The sequence below is a fragment of the Oreochromis aureus genome, linkage group 22, assembly GCF_013358895.1.
Source record: "Oreochromis aureus strain Israel breed Guangdong linkage group 22, ZZ_aureus, whole genome shotgun sequence".
NCBI lineage: Eukaryota > Metazoa > Chordata > Actinopteri > Cichliformes > Cichlidae > Oreochromis > Oreochromis aureus.
The window spans coordinates 33,918,143-33,942,039 of record NC_052962.1 but is presented as its reverse complement, the minus strand read 5'-3'; the positions used below and the strand labels follow the sequence as shown (position 1 = coordinate 33,942,039).

Sequence of the window (23,897 nt, the reverse complement as noted above, 5' to 3'; positions counted from 1 at the left end):
TCGTTTTTTTTCGTCAACTCGGTTTTCCTGGGTCTTTTCACGCGTTATGAATAAATCTTCTTTTTTCCGGTACCGGTACTAGTTTTATTTTGTTGTATTTATCCGCGACATCTTAAAGGCCGGTCCGTGAAAATATTGTCGGGCACAAACTGGTCCATGGCGCAAAAAAGGTTGGGGACCGCTGATGTAAGGGAGATCAGTTAAGCATGTAAAATGATGCACTTTCCTTTATGCTCCATTTACTATCAAATTAACCAACATTTCAGGAACATTTAAAATATACATCCTATAACATTTCACTTAACTAAAAGAGATGAGTGTATGAAACAGAAGATTTAAGACAACAATCAATGTTTCAGATTTTTTTTATTCGATTTGAGGGTTTTCAACAACTCACTTTTAGGCAATGAAAAGGATAGTAATTTAGTAATAATATTACATGTTTTAGTTTTACAGGTAAAAGAAAACGCACATCTGGACAGGACCTAAGTAATGAACTATGTGTACACGCTTCTGTTACAAAAATGGGGCATCAAGTGTGGCAATGAGGGAGTAGGTAAAAGGGGGCTCAAGGAGGAGGGGGGAGGATATCACATCGATACATATACTCATCCCGCTGTTTTACAAAGACAGTCCCTGACTCGTTCCCTCCCACCCAAACATTAGCAACAATGATAAAAGAAATGATACTCGGTGTAAAAAACAGCAAATAATCAATATATAATAAAATATAATACGAATTGTACAGTACACTCCGGTTATTTCTCTTCTTCCTTTTCAAATCCTGAACACATTAACAGCTCCTGTTCTCGCTCTCTGTTCACGCTTCTTCAAAAACAAAGTAGTGTACATTAAAAACAAGATCAACACTTTGTTTGTCCCAACTGTCTCCCTTCAGTTTCTTTAGACAAACAAAACCTTTATTGTCCTAAGAAGCTCATTAAAAATGACTAAATAGTTTTACGTCAGGATTTCTTTTTTCCATTAAAGATAAATTTATCTTGAGGGCAAATTTCATCTCAGTATAAAAAGAGTTCTTCCACGGGGGTAACAAATAAACAGACCAAGAGACAGAGACGCTACTGTTTACTGGTGAATAATGTGAACGCAAACTACAAATAAAAAAATAGAGATGCACCGATATTTGGAGGGATATCAGTACACAAGAAGGCATTTACTGATATTTGTGTGTCGTGTTGCGTTACTTTTGTGCTGGCTGTGTTCAAAAAAATAGTGTGATGAAAAACAGAAGACTTTAACAGAACTTTATCCAAATCTCTGTTGGAAAAACAATTTGAAACTTTTCAAAATGTAATAAATAAAAAAGTGATTTTATATCTAAAAGCCGCTTTTTTAAAAAAAAAAAGACAAACTGAAGATGAACTACGCCATGGCTGTACTTTCCTCTATCGCCGCAAGATGGTGCAGTGAGTCCGTGTAACCTGGCAACTCATTACAAACCACCCATACCTCCACTGGTGGTCAAACCTGGCAGAACATAATTACAGAGGGGGAAAAAAAAAAAAAAAAAAAAAAAAAAAAAATCAACTTTTGTTTCATAGTTGAGCTGTGTAATAAATAAAAATAAACACTAAAATATGTAGGTATAAATCTGCATTTCTTTTGGTCAAATTGTTTAATATCGGTGCATCCCTACTACTCGAGATACATCCCCCTCTACAAAAGGCATCCAATCCACATTTATGCCCAAACACTGCTGACCGGGGATTTAAAACAAAAAAACAGAAACATGATGGACAGGAAGCCGAATCTGTTTTTAATAACAGATGCTACTAAAGTCATGTGGTCTTGAGTTCCTTCACCTTTGGGGAAGAGGAAACAGCCTGTGATGGTGGTTCTGATTTTGGGCCTTTTGAAGTCCACTTTAATTTATCGACCACCGTTGCTGTGGTAAGTTAGGATTGTACACAGGAGGAAGGCTCGAGGTTATTACTGTAGTTACACTAAACCCCATACTTCCACCTTTTTTTTTCTTTTTTGTTAAAAACTTGCTAGCTCTTGCTTGCTTCTTGGATTATTTAAAAAAAATAAACATCAAAAACAATCTAATCTAAAAAAAAAATCTGTTTACTGACTGTAGTCAGTCAGAACCGTTGATCTCTCAGGCTGGACCAGACCTGGGACTGGCAGTTGGACTGGTGAATGTTCATCATCTGACGATGGAGATCTCATCAGTCCCCAGCTCCCACCCCCACTGCTGGCGGTCGCCGCCCGGCAAGAGAACTTGTGGCGGGCGAGTAGCCGCGGGTTCCAGAAACGGTGTCGGCATTTGTGGCATTGGAATGCAGCTTGTTTAAGATGCTGGCCCCTGTGTTTCAAGGCTTTGTATAACGAACTGGTGCGCCTCCCACACACCTGGCACCGCAGACGGGCGTGGCGGCCTGAGTTCCTAGGTGGGTGCCTAATGGCGTGATGGACCAGCAGAGAACCCTGCTTGGCATACATGGTGCTTGGGCAGATGGGGCAGGGGAAGCGTTTGATGGGGACGTCCATCGATGTGAGCCCCGTGACCCTGACGGCGCCACCGCACCATGACTTCACCTTCATTACACTGCCCTTTATCCTCAACTGTGCCAAGAGCTTTTTTTTGTTGAGCTGAGCCTGTAGTCTGCCCCTCTTCTTTCTCAGAATCATCAGCTTCCTGCGCGTGTCTTTACTCAGGGGAACACCCACCAGCTTTCCGTCCCTCATGATGCTATGGATCACTACTCGCCGTTTTTTCTTCCGGTGCTTTCTTGTCTGCCCATGACGCTTTTGGTAGTTTTTTGGGCGGTAGTAAAAAGGGTGCGGGTGTTGCTGTTGTTGTTGCTGCTGCTGCTGCTGCTGTTGCTGTTGTGGCGGGGGCGGCGGAGGAGGAGGAGGTGGTGGTGGTGGTGGCGGTGGTTGTTGTTGTTGTTGTTGTTGTGGTTGCTGTCCGGATGTCCCCTGTGGCAAGTGGGAGGAAGCAGCGTAGTTGGGAGCTGAATTAGAATCGTAGAAGAGCGGGGAGTATCCAGAGGGCTGGTTCTGATTCACGCGCTGACCGTTGCGGTCAATGCCATGCTGAGACAGCTTGTGCCGCACTAAGCTGTTAGAATAAGCAAAGGCTTTGCCACACACTTCACAGCGAAAGGACTTCTCCAGCCCCACCCTGCCGCCATGGACAGTCTGCTGATGTGCCGTCAGGTGGAAATAGTGACGGAAGGATTTCCAGCAAACGGTGCAGGTGTAAAGCCTCTGTGATGGTGTGCCAGACGTTGGAGACTTTTCTCCTTGAGAGCAGGAGGAGAAGAAGTCAGAGTTCCCCGTGTTGGCAACTTGGCTGATGGCGGCAGCAGCACCTTTTATCCTCCTCCCCTGGTTGTCGATTTCTCCTCTTCTGTGCAGCTTCCCGTGTCTCACGAGGCTCTGAGCGTAGGCGAACATCTTCCCGCACAGATTGCACTTGTAGTTCTTTTGACCCGAGTGTACAGTCAGATGCTTGGTGAGGTGGAAAGGCTCGCGGAACATCTTGCCACAGACGTCACACGCGTGAGGCTTTTCCCCTGTGTGGACACGGTTGTGGCGCCTCAGAGTCTCTGCCCTCCTAAAGCGTTTGCCACATATCTGACATCCGTACGGCCTTTCTGATCCGTCACCTGGCGGTGCTGGGCTCCTCCTCCTCCTGACGATGGTGTTGGGATCCCTTTTCTCTCTGGGCTTCCGTGGCCTCCTGGGCTTTGTGTGTGGCTGGCTGGGGTGGGTCAGTGGCATGGTGGAACCATTCAGGGTGGAGGTGGATGATGGTCCACCTAGGTTACCAAACCCCAACCCCCCCAATAGGCCTCCAATGATATCCCTCCTCTCTCCTTCCCGGCTTTCTGTGTTTATATCGCACGAGGCGGCGGCTGCAGCAGCGATGGCTGACATTGCACTGCTGGTGACCTCATCTTCTGAATCATCCAATAGGGAAGAGAGTGGAAGGTGCGGCTGTTGTTGCTGTTGATGGTGGTGGTGATGTTGCTGACTTTGTGGGTGGGGGTGAAGAGTTGGGGCTAAAGGGGCCTTGCGGAGGGTCTGGCTGGTCATTTCATTGGCTAATGTGCTTTCTGAGGGATACAGAGATGAAGGCTGGGATCGTCTGTAGTCGTCGACACCGCTGCTGTTGTAGGACGACTGGCTCTGGTAGCGATTTCTGGAATAATCTGTTGCATATTTGTCACTGGCCATCGCTGCCCCATCACTTGAAATCCCTACGCCGTCACTTCTACTTTCCATTTTACTGCTAGGGTTGGATGATGCACTCCCTGCACTGCTGGCCCTGTTTTTTGAACTGCGTGGAGGTTTGCCACAAGCACCTGAAGCGGCATGGTTCAGGAGAGAGGTGCTCTCACGGAAACAACGCCCACACGCCGGGCAGCGGAAAGGTTTCTCGTCGTGGATCTTCTCGTGTCTCGTAAGTGACTCTCGACGGTTGAAGGACTTTTGGCAGATGCTGCAGACAAAAGGCCGGTTTTCTGAGTGGGTGACACTGTGCTGGATGAGGTGACCTCTCTTTTTAAATCTCTTCCCACACTCGCCGCAGCAGAATATCCTCTCTGGGCTGGGAGAGTTACAGTCCGACTTCCTGCTTTGGCTTTCTGGCGTCAACCCATGGCTGCGGAGATGCCTTCGTAGGCTCGAAAGGTGGGTGAAGGTTTTACCACACTCACCGCAGTGGTAAAGGGGTTCTGGTTCTGTCTGGCCTGATGAGATGCTGTTATGATTTTCTTGGGATTTGGACAGCTGTTGGTTTCCGTTGGCAACGAGCACAGAGGTGGAATTTGAGGAGGTGGGAACAGATGAGGAGGAGGACACAGTGGAGGATGACTGTTGCTGCTGCGGGGACGGTGAGAGGAGAGAGGAATGCTGCGGTTCACTTCCGATGCCACTTAGCCTGACGCCCCCAGACCCTCCTCCTCCTACGAGGCCCGATGAGGAGCTCTGACTGTGCCCACTCGAGCTGCTGTTGTGGCAGTTGCTAACACTACTGCTGCTGTGACTGTGGCTGCTACTGTCCGTTTTCCTCTGGGGCAGATAACCCGCCATTGCCTTCTTTCTCCTGCTACCCCCACTCGATACTGACGTAGACGAGCTGTCTACGGACTTTGCTCCATCATCTTTAGAGAGGGACAGGTGCAGGGGCAGCGGGAGGGGGAGGCCAGCCTCTTGCTGCATTAGCGATGCTATCTGGTTAGAGGAGAGGACAGGAATGCCTTGGAAATCAAAACCGCCCAGTGGGGCCGGCTGCGGGGCTGGGTGGAGAGGGTGCGGGTGGTGAGTGTGGCTGTGTGGATGAGATAAGGCGTGTGGGGTGAGTTGCTGCTGTTGCTGCTGAGGCTGTGGAGCTGTGTGGCTGTGGGAGGAGTGGAGTGCAGGAGGAGCAGCCAGTGCTGAGTTTGACTCTGAGGCGCCTTGCCCAAGGCCCAAACCTAGGTGGTTGTGAGTGCCCTGCTGGACGAGGAACTGCTCTAGGCTGCTGCTAGTGGGAACGCCAGACAGGAAGTACTGGTTAGCAGCAAGCATGCAGCTGAACTGCTGGTGGAGACTGCGAGGATCGGACTGGCCAACTAAGGGGACCGCAGTGCTACCAGAGGGGTTGTTGGAGCCGGAAGCAGAGGTGGAGGGTGAGGGTGAGGAGGAAGAAGGGCCAGAGGCGGGCTGGGGCACAGAGAGACCTGGATGGAGCGGGGGAGGCGGGGGTGCAGGTGTGACAACGCCCCCAATGACTCCTGCGCTTCCTCCACTGCTGCTCCCACCAAAGTCGAAACGTCCCATCCCAGAGTGGAGCTGCTCCTGAGCCAGCGCCGCCTCAGCAGGGTGAAAAGGCCGCAGAAACTGGGGATACCCCGACGAGGAGCTCCCGCTGCCACTGCTGCTGCTACTGCTACTGCTGCTCATCTTACTCGACTTCCTGGAGCTGTGAGACGACGTGGACGACTGGCTCTGGTGGGAGATGGATGGAGGAGGAGCACTCATTTTGGCAAACAACGATGAGGAGTCTGCGAAAGCATTGCTCCGTGAGGTTTGGAGGGACCCAAGGCCGAGGCCCGACAAGAGGCTTCCAGATGTGTCACCACAGGGTTGGTGTTGTTGTTGCAGCTGCTGCTGGTGCTGCAGCTGCACTTGCTGTTGGTGGCTCAGTTGTCGTTCTAATCCAAGGCCTTTGAACTGGTGGGCTTGGTGTCCACTTAGCATTTCTAAAATGTCCATGGGGTACTTGCTGAACTGGAACATCTCCCAATGCAGCTGTGACAATGCGCTCAGGGGCGGCACAACCCGTTTGCAGCTGCTGGAAACAGCAGTGAGCCCTTATCAAACCTGCGGCGGTCTGATTTTCACAGGTAGTCCTGCTAGCGTCCGACAGGCCACGATAATCCACCGAAAGCCTGATTTTCCTCACATGAATGTGTCGCTAAAGAGCGAAGCGTCAAATGCTTCTTAAAAAAAAAAGAAAAAGAAAAACAAAATGTCATAAATATACTAAACTATAATAAAAAAGAAAACAGAGTCTGTAGTGTTTCTTTAGAATGTTCCATAGCAGTCCCATAAAGTGGAGTGTGTCCGTTATTTCTGTGCAGGCTGAACCATTGTTTCACTGGCCTTCCAGTCAAGGAGATCTTCGAGGAGCCTGAACAAAAACAAACAAAAAGAATAATGTCAGTAATTCTGTATAAATGAAACAACAACAGTATATTGTTTTTCCTGCCCTCAGTGCCTCTCCCTTAGCAATTACAGTGTGGAACTTGATACAGCTAGGACAAACAAATTTTTGCAGGTATCAGTCTTTTGCTTCAGTACTGATTATCTGCACTCATGTTACCCTGATGATAGTTTTTTGGCAGTGAAGAGATGACCTGTTCGTTTCTGTAGCTCTAGTTTTTAGTGTACATCTAGAAAAGCATACTGATTTTACTGTGTAAAAACCGGGTCAATGCCTTCCTTCTTTTATCCACTCAAGAGGATCAAAGCAGCTGTTCTACAATTATTTTTGCACAACTCTGGAAATCTTGGAAAGCGTACTGCATTCAGTGTTTATTCAACCAGGTAAACTTTTCTTCAGCTGGTTTTCTAATATCATCCAGCTCGAACCCAGTGAACCTAATGCTCCACAGCTGCTGTAAATTCGAGTTTCTCGGGAGAAGATTTCCTTTAAATCCTCGTTGTGACCAAATTGTGAAACCAGATTGTAATTTGTTTCTGTTGTAGTGTGAGAAAGCAGTTCCAATCACAGTGTTTAGTTAAAAAAAAAAAATCATTACTGGCAGGCGGATAAGCGATAAGCCAAACATGGAAATCCAGAGAAATAAATGTAAGCAGGATAGAAATCATCAATCCTCAATGGTTCCCGTCTGTGTTGCAGATAAACATAACAGTCAAATAATCAGCATTACAACTTAAATCAGAGAGGAAATGAACAAGAAGCCATTTTGATTACTGACCATTCCAATTATTTATCAACCAAGAACTCAAAGCCTTTGTCTGGTTGAAGCAGAGTCTTCTCTATTTGAGCTAAATATAAAAATAAAAATATGGCACATTTGAAGAGATCACGTAGACATAATTCCCTATTCAAACTTTAAGACCTAAACATTTTCACAGAACAAGAGCAAATTCGTTGCAGTTGGTACCAGAAGTAAATGTGTTTACATGTTCCAAAACATCACTTGTGGTCCAACAGGAGCTGATTATGAGCGTTTTGTTTCAGAAATCAATTCTTATGTGACTTGACTGCCTCAATTCCTGTTGATGTACTTTTAAAAGTTTCTCAGTCTTGCATCTCTTTCCTGTACTTTTCATCTTGGAGCCTCAGCGTTGTTAACTTCTACTTCCTCTCTATTCTGTTTGTGACAGTGTAAGTATGTGTGTTAAGAGAAAACATAATACAAAAATCCTTAAAACCGTAATATGAATTAATAATTCTCCCTAGACACAGTAATATTTACTTCAATCAAATATTAGGACATATTCCAGTTATGTGTGTCAACCTGTAATTTTTTTTAAATAAAATTTAATTTAATACTATAAGAGGAACCGTACCATTTCGGAATTTAGAGACACCAGTGAGGGTGACAAATTCAGGGAATTGGCGACTGGTGGCTCAAAATGCCATGGCTCCTGTCCACCTCTTGCTGGATAAAATGACTTCCAACACATACAAATGCACACGCACACACAAAATGCCCATGTAATAAAGGAGGTGAGCTGGCTTCAAACAAATGATGAACACACAGAAATGTGGTGCAGAATATGCCGTGAAAATCCCACTCTAGCGGACAAAAACAGTGCCTTTTATATGTACGCAAACGCACGTTGCAACTTCTTATCTGGTGGGCGTCTTTTATTTTGACAGCGAATGCGCACCTGCAGACCACTTATGTGCACCCCACACACATACATGTATGGAGTGATGTGATACTGTAAACTCTAAGGAATGCAATACGTCACAACATACACAACATAATACTGTACGATTCAGACTAGAACTGCTCCATTAAAGCAAAAATTGCAATCCTAATTATTTTGTGACAGATTATTTAGCGTGATTTGTGTCTTGTTAAAGCGGATTTCCTCTCACATTAAATACAACTCAAAACGAAAACATATACAAAAAGATATGAAGGTAGTGGAAGACAGTGTTGTCCGAGTGTTATGCCCATGCTAGTGAGGATTTTTGATTGTGAAATCTGTCTTGCAAGGACGACTGCCAGTCCTTGTAGACCCAGAGCTGTGGGATGTTTGTGGGTTCAAACAGGGAGTGAAGAGAGGCCCTGGCGCCACTGAACTCTAGCAATTTGCATGGAAGCCACAGGGATAGAAACAGAGAGCCGAAGTCAATAATCTAACAACATTTCCGTAAGAAGACTGGATTAGAGACCCTTGGAGACAAAGGCATCTGCAAAGAAGAGTCAAAGATCCTTCCACAGCCTCACCTTCAGAAAGCTTTTACAACTTTCACTTCTTCTAGATGGATTTAGTTTCCATCATATCTTAGTTCACTCTGATCTAAACTGTGAGTGAGTTTGAGGTTTGAGGGTGGGCACTGATGCAAAAAAAAAAAAAAAGGAGGGGGGACTTGATTTATAACAAGGCAGAAGGAGAGATATGTACTGAAAAATGAACACAAACACAAAGACTGAAAACAAACCAAGCAAGCATTTGTCTGATCTTTGAATTTTGCATGTGCGACATGACAGCCTAAAAGAAGCACGTGACTTGAAGTAAATTACAGCAAATAAATCAATAACCTACTGATATGCTTTCCTTTAAAAAGGAGAAAACACATTTTAGCTCCATAAAAACAAAGGAAGAGGACAAAGTTTACTCGCTCATATTGATTTATCTCAAAAAAAACAAATGAAACTATTTGAGGCTATATCGTTTAAAACACCAGTTTTCTTCATTCTTCAACTTAATACTGCCAAAAACATCAGCAAAATGACACTCCTGTCATAATCTAATGATAATGACACCCTCTTTAATTTAACTAATGATGCTTCTCGCTTTCACTGCGTGCAACAACCCGCCATCATTTCAACCTCTCCAAAACATCAGCCTAAATAATTCAAGTTGCTACTTCTCATGTGTCAGCTTCGCATTTTCTGTCCGATACTTCGTTTTGTTTTGGGGTTTTTTTGTTTTGTTTTGTTTTTTTTAAACTGGGGTCAAATCTGCTTTTATTTCTGACCTTCTTCTAGCTCTGCAGTGAGCGCTCGACGTGAACGAGACTCCCCTGAGACAGAAACCGAACGTCTTTTTATGCGCTGTCACATCTGTGTACAGTCAGATATAAAACCAGGAAGGATTTTGTATGTTGTCTGTACAGACAAAGCATAATGATCATGCATTCAGTTTAGCTGCATGCAAATTGTGAAATTAAGAACAGTCATTAAGTAATAGGGTAGTGAGAGTTAAAAGCATCTGAGCCAAAAAAAAAAAAAAAAAAAAAAAAAAAAAAAAAAAAAAGCACCAACACAGGTCTGCTATATTAAAGCAAAACTCAAATACTGGGGTTTTTTGTTCTCACGGCTAAGGAACACACAGCTCTGAGTCCAATCCCATGCCAGTTCACATAAAGCCTAGAATGCACAACAAATACGATGAAATTCAAGAACATGCTCAATGTATTTACAACAGTGGAAAATATCACACAAAGCATCATTTCCAAAAGCTCTGTGTCTCCAGCCAGGCTACAAACAATAATGAGTCTTATCAGTAAAATAAATCTAATTTTGGTCCTTAAAATGTTTTCGGTAGTGATCACTTTCCCAAAGGGAGGCTCTTTGTTAAACCCTAATCTTGCCTCCCCACCCAAACAGAAACTGGGCTGATGGTCTTTGGGTTTCTGTGTTCAGCACAACATATGAAGATTACCCAGCTGCAAGCTATGCAAATGATAGCAATGTAAAAAACTACAGCAATTCAACCCCGGGTTGCAGGCAAGAGTATACAGTTGTTTTGGTCTTTAACATCATTTCAGTGATATATCATTGCAGGAGCTCAGATTCACAGTTTATACAAAGGGAGATGCTGCAACAGTTTGAAAAGATGAGACTATCTGGATAAAACTAAATACATAAATAAAGTAGCAAATCCAGCAAGCGTTGCTTGTCAGTATGAATTGTGATGAAACTGTTGTAACAAGAGTTGGTGTGCAGCACAACCAATGCAGTGTCCATAAAGCAGGTATAAGTGTGTGCCATTTCTTTTTGAAGACTGTAATTGGGTGGCTAAAAGTGTCGGCATGCATTTCAGCCACTTGTACGCTCAATTTGATTTTTACTGTCACCCCACTTAGCATCCAGCCAGAAGCAAGGGTCGGAGTCGAGAATGTTCCTAGTAACTAATTTACTAGTCATATAAATGACAGAAACAAGGGACAGATGTCCAAGTGAACTGCAACCACAATGGTGTCATAAATAAAATAATACGTTTAACCAACTAGTATTTTGGGCACCAAAATGCAATGGCAGCAGCGTTTGAATGTCTAGTTGACTAGACATTAAACATCAAGTTGTGCACACTGACCATTAACAAAACACAAGTCCTATTTTATCCATTTATGGAAAATAACAGGCACTAAAATTAGCAGGCTATTAGCTGACATGTTTGAGACAAAATAAGGAACGTAAACACGCACATCACAAATGTAAAAATGAACTGCTTGACACAAGACAATATATGCAGGTGACTTGTGCCAACGAGGAAAATACTTTTACTATTTGAACCACCAACACATAAAAACAAATCCCAAGTCTCCCAAAGTACAAGCTCAACAACTGCATTAAAAGTGCTAGTCACTCTAGCAAAAAAAACATAAAAATAAAAATAAAGGGAATCAGTCATTAGAATCTGAGACAAAAATCAGACCTGAAGCTGTTTTTTATATGATTTTCCTTTCATAAATGTATCATTTGCATCGTTCTGCAGCATCCAACTTAACATTTTTTCTTTACCCTTCCATCAGACCAGTGGATGACAGTTCACTTGCACCCAAACGAAATAAATAGGAAAAGCTAGTTTACTTACTTTAAATAAAGATTTCTAAATCCACATTAACTTATAGTATTCATTAGTCAATTTATATTTGGTTCATAATAAAAACAAACCTCTGGTTAATAGGAGCAGAGAATATACCATTTTCTTTCACATGCTTACTGAATGTAAGAACTTGCGCAACATACTTTAGTGGCTCCACTCAATCAGTTATGTTTAGGGATGGGTATCGAAACCCGGTTCTTGTTGAGAACCGGTTCCCACTGTTTCAATTCCTTGGAATTGTTTGCCATTTTTGCAAACGATTCCCTTATCGATTCCAGTCACCCCGAAAGATGTCACCACGTTGCGGAGCGTCATTTACCTGGCAGGGCACCTAAGCGGCTCAAACGCTCAAAAGTTTGGTTATACTTTACGAGAACGGATGACAACAGGGCAACTTGCAATACTTGCAAAGTAGATATTTCATTTAAGGGAGGAAACACTACGAATATGCAAAAGCATTTGCTCACAGAACACGCGATAACCTTAAATGAATGTCGTGTTTTTAATTCCACTCAGGACTCGTGAATCTCAACCCAGCAGCAGCGGTAACGTTTGCGCCCTCTCCCGTTAATGCGGGCAGGTAAATAATCAGCTAACAGTGCATATTATGTTAGCGCCGATCTGCCTTATTACAAAACCTGCCATTACTGTGCGCTGCATTTAGGTGACCATGATGAGAGAGAGTCTGGCTGGCAGTTCTCGCTGCAGTCTACCGTTAGCGTCTCCTTTCAGGCCAGGATAGACGAATGTCACTGAGCAGTGACTGCGCCAGGTCAAAGGCTTGCACCCATTTGCCACAGCAGATGCCCCGATTTTCGGTAAGTGAATGCGTTTAATTGTAGGCAGTGACATTACTGGATATTCTTGTGTAATTGCTACAGAATAATTTATGTTATACTTTGTTATTGCTACAGAAGAATATTTATTTTATTATTTTACATTTACAATTTTTTTTCCTGGGGACCCTGTGACACCCCATTGAAGAGCCGTAGGCTGTGGATCTCTTAAGATGTCACTGTTGGGTTTGTAAGGCCATGTTACTCCTAAATTTCTATCTTGTTCAAAGAGAAGATATAAAACAAAGTTCTAAGCTAATCGACCTTAGTGTTCTCCTTTTTTTAAAAATAAGAAACGATAAGAGAATCGAAAATGGAATCAAAATCGTGAAAATCTTATCAATACCCATCCCTAGTTATGTTACACTAAAATGTTTTAAAAACTGCCTTTATCTGAGGTGAATCCATGAAGCAAGTTCAACGTAGTCAGGATTTCTCTGTTATTTGGTTCAACAACAGCTAAAACCCAGGTCAGAGATAACAGGTATCCCACTGGTATCAGATTTGTCTGTCAACACAGGCTTTCCAGGCTCTGTGCATTTGTGGTGGACACTCATTTCACTCTTGTTCTGCACAAAACTCAGAGGAACATACAATAGAGATCTATAAACAATGTAAAGCATAAAATGGCATAATGGTGCTGCAAAAAAAATGCAACAGCAACCACAACACCAAAAAATCTTAAGATTTGTGAACTGGTAAAGTTACATATTTATCTCCAGAAAAGTAAAACAGACTTGGAGGAAGATTAGGATAAAAAAAAAAAAAAAAATCATATTTACATGTTTTCTGCTTCACTGGGTCAATACATGCAAATTCCCGTGACAATGCAAAGTAGACTGCACTGCTTTGTCTGTCATTAAGTGGCATTACTAAGGAAGAGTTCAACTGAGTGCATTTATTACCAATAATGTCTGCTGAAGGAAAGCATTTAGAGAATGTCTTCTGGAAAATATCATCACAACATCTCACAGCAGGAGCTGTCATTAAAAGGTTAATTTTGTCATCCAGCAGCCCCAAAACCACAACACTTGTAATAAGGTAAGAAACAGCAGCAATTTAAACCATTTTTTAATGTTTAAAATTTAACGTTTTTGTTTTGTTTTGGTTTTTTTACACTTCTTAAGTCTTGTCTCCCTTTATACCCAATTAAACAAAAATTCAGGCAAATAGATTAACATTAGATGTTGAACAAAAATATGCAGCCAAAGTACACTTGTGTTAGGAGGTAAAAGGAAAGATGGTGGATAGAAAAAAGAGGCATTAAAAAAATCCAGGTCCAGCTATTCATAATGGATATAAACAAGTAATAAAAAGCCTTATTACAGTGGGACAGAGTTCCCGTGTGCAATATTGTTTCTTTCCACGAGCATCAGTTGTTTGAAGGACACTGGGAGCTCCTACTGCCTTTAAATATATATATATATATATATATATATATATATATATATATATATATATATATATATTATATTATATTATATTATATTATATATTATAAATTTCTCCATAATGAAAAAGTAAAAAAATAAAATAAAATATATATATACACATATACATACACACACACACATATATATATATATATATATATATATATATATATATATATATATATATATATATATATATATTTTATTTTATTTTTTTTTTTTTTTCATTATGGAGAAATTTGCAACGTTAAGTACCAGGGAGGCTAGCATCCTAATATTTTTATGAAATCTATTTTATTAAATGTCATGGCAGCAAACACTTTGTTTTTAAGATTTACATCCTGTAATAGGAAATAAATCTCTACAGACACGCGTAATTATTCTAAGCTGCAAACTGAGCACCAGAATTTGCACCAAAAAAGATTTTTGCAGAGTTTAACATTACTTAGATCTCCTTTAACGCATCAATTTTTAATGTAGCTGATACAAGAAGAATAAGACTATAGAGCCTTAATTGGGAGCAGGGTGACTGCATGCTGCTTGCATCTTACCGGCTGATCCACAGGTCTGTGTCTGGAGCACCCTGCTGGCTGGACCACGGCGCTGAATGAGGGGGGAGGACAGTCCGGGGACAACCTGTGACTTCAGGTCCACAATCTGGAATAGATGAACCGATGACCGAGTGGGTCAGACTGATGGAAATAATCGTTTCCAGCCACTCGCCAGACTCTGCTAGCATCCGTCAATCCCTCAGCTAGCTAACTAGTGATCCTGCTCTAATCGTTAAAAAAACAACAACATTGTCTCGCTGTTTTACCCGCATTTTAACATATACATATTTAAATCATTTTTTAATTACAATAGTTATAATTATTAAAAAACACTACTAAAAGTAGGTAGGTTAAGGTGACGCTAAATGAGGTCCCCTGGTTGTCTAGCCAACAGCTAGCAATGCTAAAGCTTAGCTCGGACCGTTAGCTCGGCAGCTAGCTCGTTAGCCGACACAGTCCTGCTGGGAACGGCTTTTGTTTTTGTTTTTACCTCGTAGCATGCGACGTCTGGGTGCGAAAAAAACAGGCTCAGAATCAAGGAAGTAAAAATGTGAACACATGAAGGTGGCTGTGCACCGCGAGAACGGGGTCCCTAAAGCCTGTCAGCGGGGCCTTTTTCTTCATCCAGGGAAAAGCGGAGTGAGAGGCCTGGCTCTCCATCGGCCCGGGAGGGCTGCTTTTCTCTCGCTAACAAAAACTGTTTCCGCTGGCCTGCCACGATAAGTCCATTGTCTGTGTGACAGCAGAGTCATGCAGCTGGAGTGGCTCACTGGTCCTCTTCCCTCTCACGGAGCCTTTGTTTTGTTCCCGTCGTGTTATTCCCTCTTTTCTCCCCGGCTGGTTGCTCTCCGCCCCGTGTCAGCTTTAGGTGTCCCCCCCCTCTGTAGACGACGGCTCCTCGGATGCTGCTGGCCTTAAAATGGTTGTTTCCTGTCTGCATAATGGTTCCGGGTAGAGCCAGGCGCAGGTTTTAGTCTGTCCGGCCGCGACCACATCCAGCACACCGCCGCCACCACGCTCACATCCACCTCTTGCCCAAAATCCGTATCCTATCCAGCATGATGCTCAAGAATAAATAAAGCGCGCGCGTGTGTATGTGAGAGCGACAGCGTTCATGTACGTGCGCGTGCATGCATACACTTTACACTCCATTAAAAAAAACTGCCTTCAAAACACCGTAAGCCATCAAGTCCCTTGCGTGTCACTGTGTGTGTGAATGTGTGTGTTTTCACACCAAGTGTGTGAAATGTTAATTAGTCAATTAAAGATATCATTAGGGTGCATGCCGCATAACATTACAACGTGTGTGTGTGTGTGTGTGTGTGCGCGTCATGGAAGTGCTGCTGTGTGCCTGGTGCCTCATTTGCATTCAATTAAAGTTATTATTACAGTGTATTATTCTTGCCTATTGCTGCCTGTGTGGGTGTGTTTGACTGTGTGTTTACTCTGCTGCGCTGCTCATGTTGTGGGCACATGGATTTGTTTGCACACTCACATTGTGGGCAAGGGTGTAGGTTTGATTTAGAAAGCAGCTGAAGAAGGTGAAACGGTACTCGCCTTAAACATTCAGAAAACTTTCCTGAGGCTTCTTGCGAATCTGCATCTGTAAAAGGGGCGTGATTATCAACATTTTGTTTTTGTCACCTGGTTGCTATTGTTTTTGTTTGTTTATGGTGAAACTATGTTGTACAAGTGTTTCTGCATGAAAAAAAGAAGGTGTAGCAAGTTAAAGCTTTAGCCTGCATCTTTTCAGTCAGTAAACCGTGTTTTTCCCATTTAATTCAGTTCTCGGTGTGTGATTACATCAGGAATCGGCTCTGAGACACTTCTTTTTTGGACTGGTGATGGACAGGTCTGGTCAGATGAGGTCAGACAGCAGTCTTCACGGACTATGACCTTCACAGATAATGATTACAACCAACTTACACAATGTAGCAACACTGTAAAGAAGAATGGGTTAATATTCCTCCAAAACGATGTGACAGACTCATAAAGCCATGCAAAAAAATCATCACTTCCAGTCATTGCTGCTGAAGGTGGTTCTACAAGCTCTTGAATTATGGGGTGAACAGAGTTTTTCAGAGGGCTGCGGAGAGTCCTGTGAAAACTTTCTAATTCACATGACTATATTTATCAAGTTCATTTTTATATTTTAGTCTGTTTCCAGATTATTTCCTTATTTATAAATAAAGGCATTATTGCATAGTTTTAATATTCATATTAATACTTAAAGAAATGCTTTATTACCCTTTCTGTGACCCTTGTGGTCCTCTACAGAAAGGATCTCTAAACACCAGTCACTATTGAATAGATTCATAAGTCAGCAGTTTTATATGGTAGTGCCCATTTACACCATGTTTTTCATCACTTTTGTACAATAGGAAGGGGTTAATGCTTTGTCCAACTGTATATGAATACATATACGGTTACTCATGGGTCAGTCATTTCAAACTTAGACTGTGCATCCAAACTTTGTTTAAATTCTGTCAGTGTAAACACTGCATACATGTTTAAAAGTGCAGTACATAGTGGCCTCTAGATGCACGGTTGGAAACCACAGTCAAATAAATACCCATCATAAAATCCCTCTTTGCATGTGATTAGGAGAACCAGTGTTAGTGGGTGAAACTGCTAAAGGCAGTCCATAGATTCAGTGTTTGCTTTACTTTAGACACAAAGGACACTGTATGGAAAAGGTTTTGTAAGTGTGCTGATATATTAGGGTTCATTGTAACTTTAATAAAACTTAATAAAATAAACACATAATTGTGAATATTTTATTTCTACTTGTAGAGCCTCCTGAATTCTACGCAGTAGACCTTTAATGAAGACCGGATGAGATTATTTAAGGTTTTAATATTCCATATAAAATGGAAAATGTACGCTGTCCAAACTATTATATAGAACTTGTTTGGCTCTTTTTTTTCTTAATTTGACACTGTAAGTTACATTCAGAATGTTAAAATGTGGCTTTAATAGAGAGCCCCTCAATGTAGGTAGAAAGAAGACATGCCATAGCTGCAAGGGTGTAGCTTTGATTTAGGTAGAAGATATGCCATAGCCTTTGTCAGCTATATATCAGCTATACATGGCCCTTGAAAAATGTACCCAAAATGTACTTTTTGACGTTTTCCTGAACAATTTAAACATCCATGTATGTAGAAAGTTGATGTAAAATTGATTTGTAACTTTTAGCAGAGCTCAAATGCATTTTTTTTGTGGGTTTTTTTTCTTAACCCTGAACATCTCATGTCGATGTCTCCATACTTAGGAAGTTATGAAAGGTCAAAAATGCTGGAAAAAAAATAAGGTGAAATTTTCATTTCAACTCTATTTACTCAGAGGGCCTGTAAATCTGAAATTATTTACAGTGCAAGGGAAAAAAAATAAATCTACTAAAAAACTTCTGTAAAAAGCAGAGGGAGTCAGGATCAACATTAAATATATTAATAAAATGTTCTAAACATAAAAATGTGACCTAAATATTAAAAAACAGTAATATTTAATCACACCACACAGAAAAACAAAGTTTAGTGGTATTTAATTTTATTGTTATTATCAATTAAACAGTATGATTTCTACAAACGCAAGAATTGATCACCAATAACAAAAGGGTTGCACATCTGTGAGACCTTTGTCTGGATATTCTTGGAAATAGACATATAAGGGGATGTAATAAATAAATGTATTATACAATTTGAGGTATGCAGAGTAGCTTCGAGAATACAAATACGCCCATGCCTCCCAACACCCCCCCAGTGGTTAAAACACACACGCACACACACACCCAAGCACACAAACGCACACCTACACGCACACAGTTTTATCAGGGGACCAATTAACTGAACATGGATTATAACATCTGCATCAGACTTTTGAAGGTATGAGGAGAAATGAGCGAGACATTAAAAATACAACTGAATTCCCCTCCCTTCTTATTTTACGCCTCGTGCTCTTTTATGGTTCTAACATCAGCCAAAGTCAGGTCACTTTACATTCTGCTCCACATCAGCAACAACTGCTCTCCACAGAAAACAACCTTTAAATGCAATTTGTGTTCTCCTCTTTTGGCCGTATTGCAGCTTAAATAAAGCGTCTTCTGTGCCTTTAAATGTATTTTTAAACAAGCTCAGAGGAAAACATTTCTTTAAAAAAAGTTTTTGTGGACATATATTAAAGGTACTTTTTGTAATTACCCTTGGGAGAATTTGATTGAGGTTTTCAGTCAGGTCAGGTACTGAAAATGCTCATCTCAAGGCTTCAAAACAGGACTCCAAAAACTAGTGGGCGATGTCACGGTGGTTACGTCTGATAGTTTTTGACCTATTTTTTGATCAAGACAAGGCAGTCGAAATGTTGGTTGGTCATAAGTAAAAATGTGCTGTTTTTGACTTACCTGGTTAAATAAAGGTAAGACTATTTGTACCCCATTCCAACTTCACTTGATGTCTCTTCCACACAAACAGTGTATGTTTTATATATAAAGTCACAGTGGTTGTTTCTTCACATTTCTTTTTCATAGTTTTGTTCATTTTGGAACGTTTTAAAGAATTTTTAAACATCAAAGTTTACAAAAAAGTACCTTTAAATTCAAATTTCAGTGACACAAACTTAAAAACCAATAAATTAACGCACTCAGCTTCTCTTAAAACACCAAAACCTGACACAATATAAGCCTTCAGTAAGTTACATTTTCAAACGTCTGAAAAGTCCTCACTTTGGTGAACGTAGCTCGACAAGAAAAGCTGACTGAATAATGTCCCTTTAAAAAAATGAATTTTTAAAAGAACAACAGGCTTTGAAAATGTCATTAGAGCTTGATATGAACACGCAGTGACTCGAGTGCTGAAGACGTACCCCAAGCTTGGTCCAAAAAAAAGAAGAAAAATAAATAATAATGAGGTTCAGCATTCCTAAGAAGAATAAGAAGACACAGAAAGTTACACGCACGGGCACACAAACTAAAACAGACGCATGTACATTTACGCACATACACGCCGTGACATCATAAGTCAGCACTATGACATCACCAACACTGGCTTCTGACACCGTCATGCGTTTCTTCTTTTCTCTATGATTGCATCAGCTCTTTTTTGTTCTCGTGAATACAAAGGGTTTTTCTTCTTCTATTCTTTTTTTTAAATTCCACTAGAAAGTTTTTAATACTGAAAATCCAGGATTATACATTAAACTCACAGAGATTAAAAAAATAAATACATGTTTAAGTAGAAGAGAAAGAAAGAGAGCTCATGATAATAGCGTTCATAGTGTCATTGAGGGGGAACTTCTACATAAACCATTAACACGTGAGCACATGTATTAAAACACTAAAAATGGCTGGCAGGAAGCTTCACACAGTAATCAATCATGTCTGTCTTTATCGAAATACAACTCGAGAGTGGAACCTTAAACAAGGCCTCTCTTGAAACCCCAGAAAGGGTAAATCCAGCCAGCGTGGCCAGAAGGTCCATCTCACAGCCAGAAAACCCAAAAAAATGTACAAAATATGACATCATTATGGTCAACGCTTCACCCGCCACTTTTTAAAATGGTTATGTGTCTTTACATGGTACACAAAAGTTCTTTTGCTTTGCACAGTTTCCTTGCATTTTAATTTTTTTTCTCTCTACACAAGAAGAATAAAAATAAAAAAATCTGTGAAAAATATGCACGAGCATGCCTCCCGACTCACAGGAAAAATGAAAATGAGAAGCAGAGACTGTACAGAGCATAGACACACAAAGATAATTCATTTTAGCCCTTGGTGTGAAGTGTCCATTGTCCCCCCCCCCCACCGCCTCGAACCCATTTGCCACCCTTTCCCTTCATACGAGGTGAGCAGCTAAACTTGCAGGAAAACGTGTGGTGCTGTAGACGTACAGGAGGGTTGGTTTAATACCAGTCGGCGGCAGAAACAAAACCCTCGACCCCTCTACAAGCTTGCAATGAAAAGTTTTGAACAGTTCAGGGTTTCCGCCAGAAAAGTTGTCGACCCCAGCCACCATTTAACATTGCTGATGTTGCACCATCAATCCACTATAGCAGAAACATTTTGGCCATTTTGTTGAGCGATAATAAAACAACCCTGTTTATGGGTCCAAATGTAGAATTAATGGTGTTTTTAAAATGGGATTTTTGGCTTTTGAAAATTATTCTCCCAAGTCTTAATAACTGCCATCCAAAATCACTTTAACTAGAAATCAGAAACTATTTTAATGTTTTCCAACAAAGTGCCTTTTTATTCTCCAAAGCTAGCTATCCTAGCCATGAGCTAACGGTGTCTCAGACACAAAGTGTAAGCATTCAACTTAGGCTCAGGACTTTTTACATTTTTCATAACCTTATGTCATAGATGAGGCTCAGATGTTATCTTAGGTGAAGTGCGTTCCATTTTTATTATCTTCTTCCTGTCAATGAAATCATAGGAAACATAAAAGATGGACTTGGCTTCCTGGTCTGATTCAATGAAGACATTTGTCTCAGCAAGAAACCTCAACTTGGACTTTATATTAGTTTGTTTTAGACTAAACGTTGCTCTGTATAGCAAATGGCACCAGGTATATGTCAACTAGCTTAGCTTCACTTGACAAGATCAACTAACTTTATATTATAGTATATAGTATATCAGAAATCTGTTCACTATATTTTATTACAAATTATATCAGTAAGGAAGCTGACTAAATATTAACTGATAATTTGTTTACTTCTTCCCACTCCATTTCAACATGTAAATTAATCAGAACGGCAGCTATATCGAAATGTATTGATTTTTTTGTATAGTATTTTTTTTCTCTCTCTTATTTTCTTTTCTAAATGTACCTGTATATTGTTTACATGTTTGAAATAAATTACCAATCAATCAAATAACTTAATGCTAACTCCAGCTTAGTAAACCTTTTTCATGATTGCTGGAATGTTAAACTTTACTGGGAGAACAAGCGCACAGATCATTTCATTCAAGCTTGGAATTTGGAATTTTTTAACTCTCAAAGGTTCCTCAGTGGCTCTTTGCTTTTGGGACCAGAAATGGCCAATGATGTCAGACTTAATATGCAGTTAGCTCTCACTTTATATCTCTGGATACAAATTGAGTGACAAAAAAAGTTTTTTCCCACTTTACTGTGCTATACCACCCACAGAGCCCACAACATGGTTAAAGTTGTTCACTTATGGCTAGGAATCATGTAGCTTACTGTCATTTGTAAATAGTAAATGTCCACCAAAGCTAATGCTTTAAGTTTAACATTGTTCTTTATTTTCTTTTTAAAATTATTGTACTATAAGCTGATCTGAAAAATGGGTAACAGTAACACCAGGATAATAAGATACATTAGTTAACGTTACAAATGTAGCTTTTATTTTAAAAAGTGTGGGAGGTGGTCAATTAAAAAGCTGCTAAGTCTGTGGTAGACTGGCGGAAACCCTACAGTTGCTGAAGAATGTTTGGTCAGTCAGTCAATGTATGAGATTGGCTCAGTTCAAAACTTTCTTACCCTACGAATTACACAATGTTTCATAGATGATATACACCCACTAGATTTCACTGTACAAGAGCATAGTTAGCTAAAATCATACTGCAAAGTGGACTTTACTTTTAAAGCCCGGTCACACCAGAAACACAGGCGAACATCTGGATTCAAAATGTTTCAGAAGTAGCAACTCGAGACACGGTTAGATAACTGCTAACACATTCACAATAGCTCCTCAACCTTCTTTATTTTTATCCTTCCCTTTATCATTAACTGGCACTTAGTTCTTGGGAGTTTTCGTGAAATGCTGGTGTGACTGGGCCTTTATGGCAGCACTTTGACTTGCTTTTCATCTCTAAATGGCTCATTTTATTATTTATCTTTAGCTTGAGTGAATCGAGCTATAAAGAAATCAAATGAGAGTTAACTGCTGCATTATTTCAGCAGTTTTACTTTGATAGTCCAATCACGACTAGAGAAAGAAATGACAGACTGATCACGTGACCAGTCTTTACATTACAAAGTGGCTGGCTAAAGGATAAATATGTTTTCAACTAAGTATACACAAAATCCTACAGGGCTCAGTTATGCTAATATTATTATTATTAGTAGTAGTAGCAGTAATAGTATCAGGTTAATTTCATACAAAAGCAACTTGTTTGGTTTTAAATACTTGTATAAATACACTGACAAGCAAACCCGTCTGCCTCTGTCTCGGCGCTCTGACATCCACAGTGGATTCAAAGATGGATGAATTTCTGTCGGAGCACTCGAGGACTCAGAGGACAGCGCAACAAAACTCAAGGACAATTCAACAAATTTGACTCAGTGGATATCCTTCAATAAAAGTCACAGCGAATACCCAGCAGCCTTTAACTGCTTTTTTCTTTTCTTTTTTTTTGCTCTTTACTTGGGCATTTGTCTTCTCTTCACAAAGAATAGGTGAAATTTCTCTTTTCCAATACACAAGTGACAAAGAGAGAATCAATTGGCTTTACTCACTAATGTTGCCATCCACCACTTTTTATTTTATGAAGGGGGCTGTGTGCAGCTGAGAGCAGCCCTGTCAGGGAGCCAGCTGATATCAAACCACTTGCTTGTTTCTTTGCCATTTCCTGCTCATATCTTCACACTAAACACCTCGCTGCTTCCCTCTCTTCATCTGGTCTTCAGCTTCTTTTCATCTGCACCTCTTCTCCACCGCTCTTCCTCTCACACTGTCACCTCATTCTTACTCCCAGTCCGGAGTCCCTGGCCTCCACCTCCTCCGGGGATGAAGTGCAGCTGTTCAATCGTGTTCTGCCTCTTGCTGGCGAAAGCCATACGTCGGGCGTTGGGGTGGCCTCCACCTGTCACGCCGTGGGAGTCCCAGCCACCGTGCATGCCCATGCCGGACATGGTCGCGGTGCTGCGGTCGTGCTCGTGGCCTGGTGTGGGGTGGGAGTTCATCTTGATCATGTGGTGGCGGTCCATGGATGGCGTGACACAAATGTTCTGCTGTGACTGAGCCTTCTGGTGGTGGCTGAGCCGGCCCATGGTGGGAACCATCCCGGTTCCTCCCCCTCGCTCACTCGTTCCCGGCAACAGACCCATCGTCATCAGCCGGTCCTCCAGACGGTCAGGGGAGACCAGGAGCCGCTCATGGGACCTGGAAACACAGACTTATTGTCAGTGTCATAAAAGTATCACAATATTTGCACTGGAATCCCAAATCAACATGAATATTAATTTTACTGGAAGCTTTATGATTTGAAAATGGTATAGAGTACTTTCCTGGGTAATGGAATTGAATTTAAACTTCTAGAATCATGACACCTCTGAGGGGACCATCTTAAATTGTGGAAATTTGAAGTATTATGCGCTTTTTCAGCTCCATGTTTTTATTTACTAGAGTAGCTTTGCGTGATGATAATGGTTAGTCTATGGGTATTCATGGAAATGGCAGAAAGACCATTTCCATTTTATTTAAGGGTACAGACAATGAGACAGCCTGTTAGTTGTGATGTGTTTTGAAGGATGAATGAGCTAAACTGTGTCGAGCTCAAACTT

General features: G+C 41.3%; 2 protein-coding genes across 2 annotated transcripts in view; both read right to left on the bottom strand.

Moving 5' to 3' along the window:
• Nucleotides 1-347: 347 nt before the first annotated feature.
• On the bottom strand, nt 348-15,503 carry LOC116311982. The gene is made up of 3 exons (XM_031729230.2): nt 14,870-15,503; nt 14,380-14,485; nt 348-6,649 (listed from the first exon to the last, which is right to left on the bottom strand). The coding sequence occupies exon 3, from the start codon at nt 6,253-6,255 to the stop codon at nt 2,089-2,091; it is 4,167 nt and encodes a 1,388-aa protein (XP_031585090.1). The 5' UTR covers nt 6,256-6,649; nt 14,380-14,485; nt 14,870-15,503; the 3' UTR covers nt 348-2,088.
• Nucleotides 15,504-17,919: 2,416 nt separating this feature from the next.
• LOC116312205 (protein shisa-7-like) overlaps nt 17,920-23,897 on the bottom strand; it is a 30,132-nt gene continuing 24,154 nt past the window's right edge. The window contains exon 7 of the mRNA XM_039606189.1: nt 17,920-23,496. Within this exon, the coding sequence (XP_039462123.1) occupies nt 23,061-23,496 (436 nt within the window). The 3' untranslated portion in view covers nt 17,920-23,060. The remainder of the gene's footprint in view (nt 23,497-23,897) is intronic.

Bases quoted from the DNA above. Each gene is read 5' to 3' on its own strand.
- LOC116311982 (XM_031729230.2), bottom strand. From the start codon at position 6,255: ATGTTCCAGTTCAGCAAGTACCCCATGGACATTTTAGAAATGCTAAGT.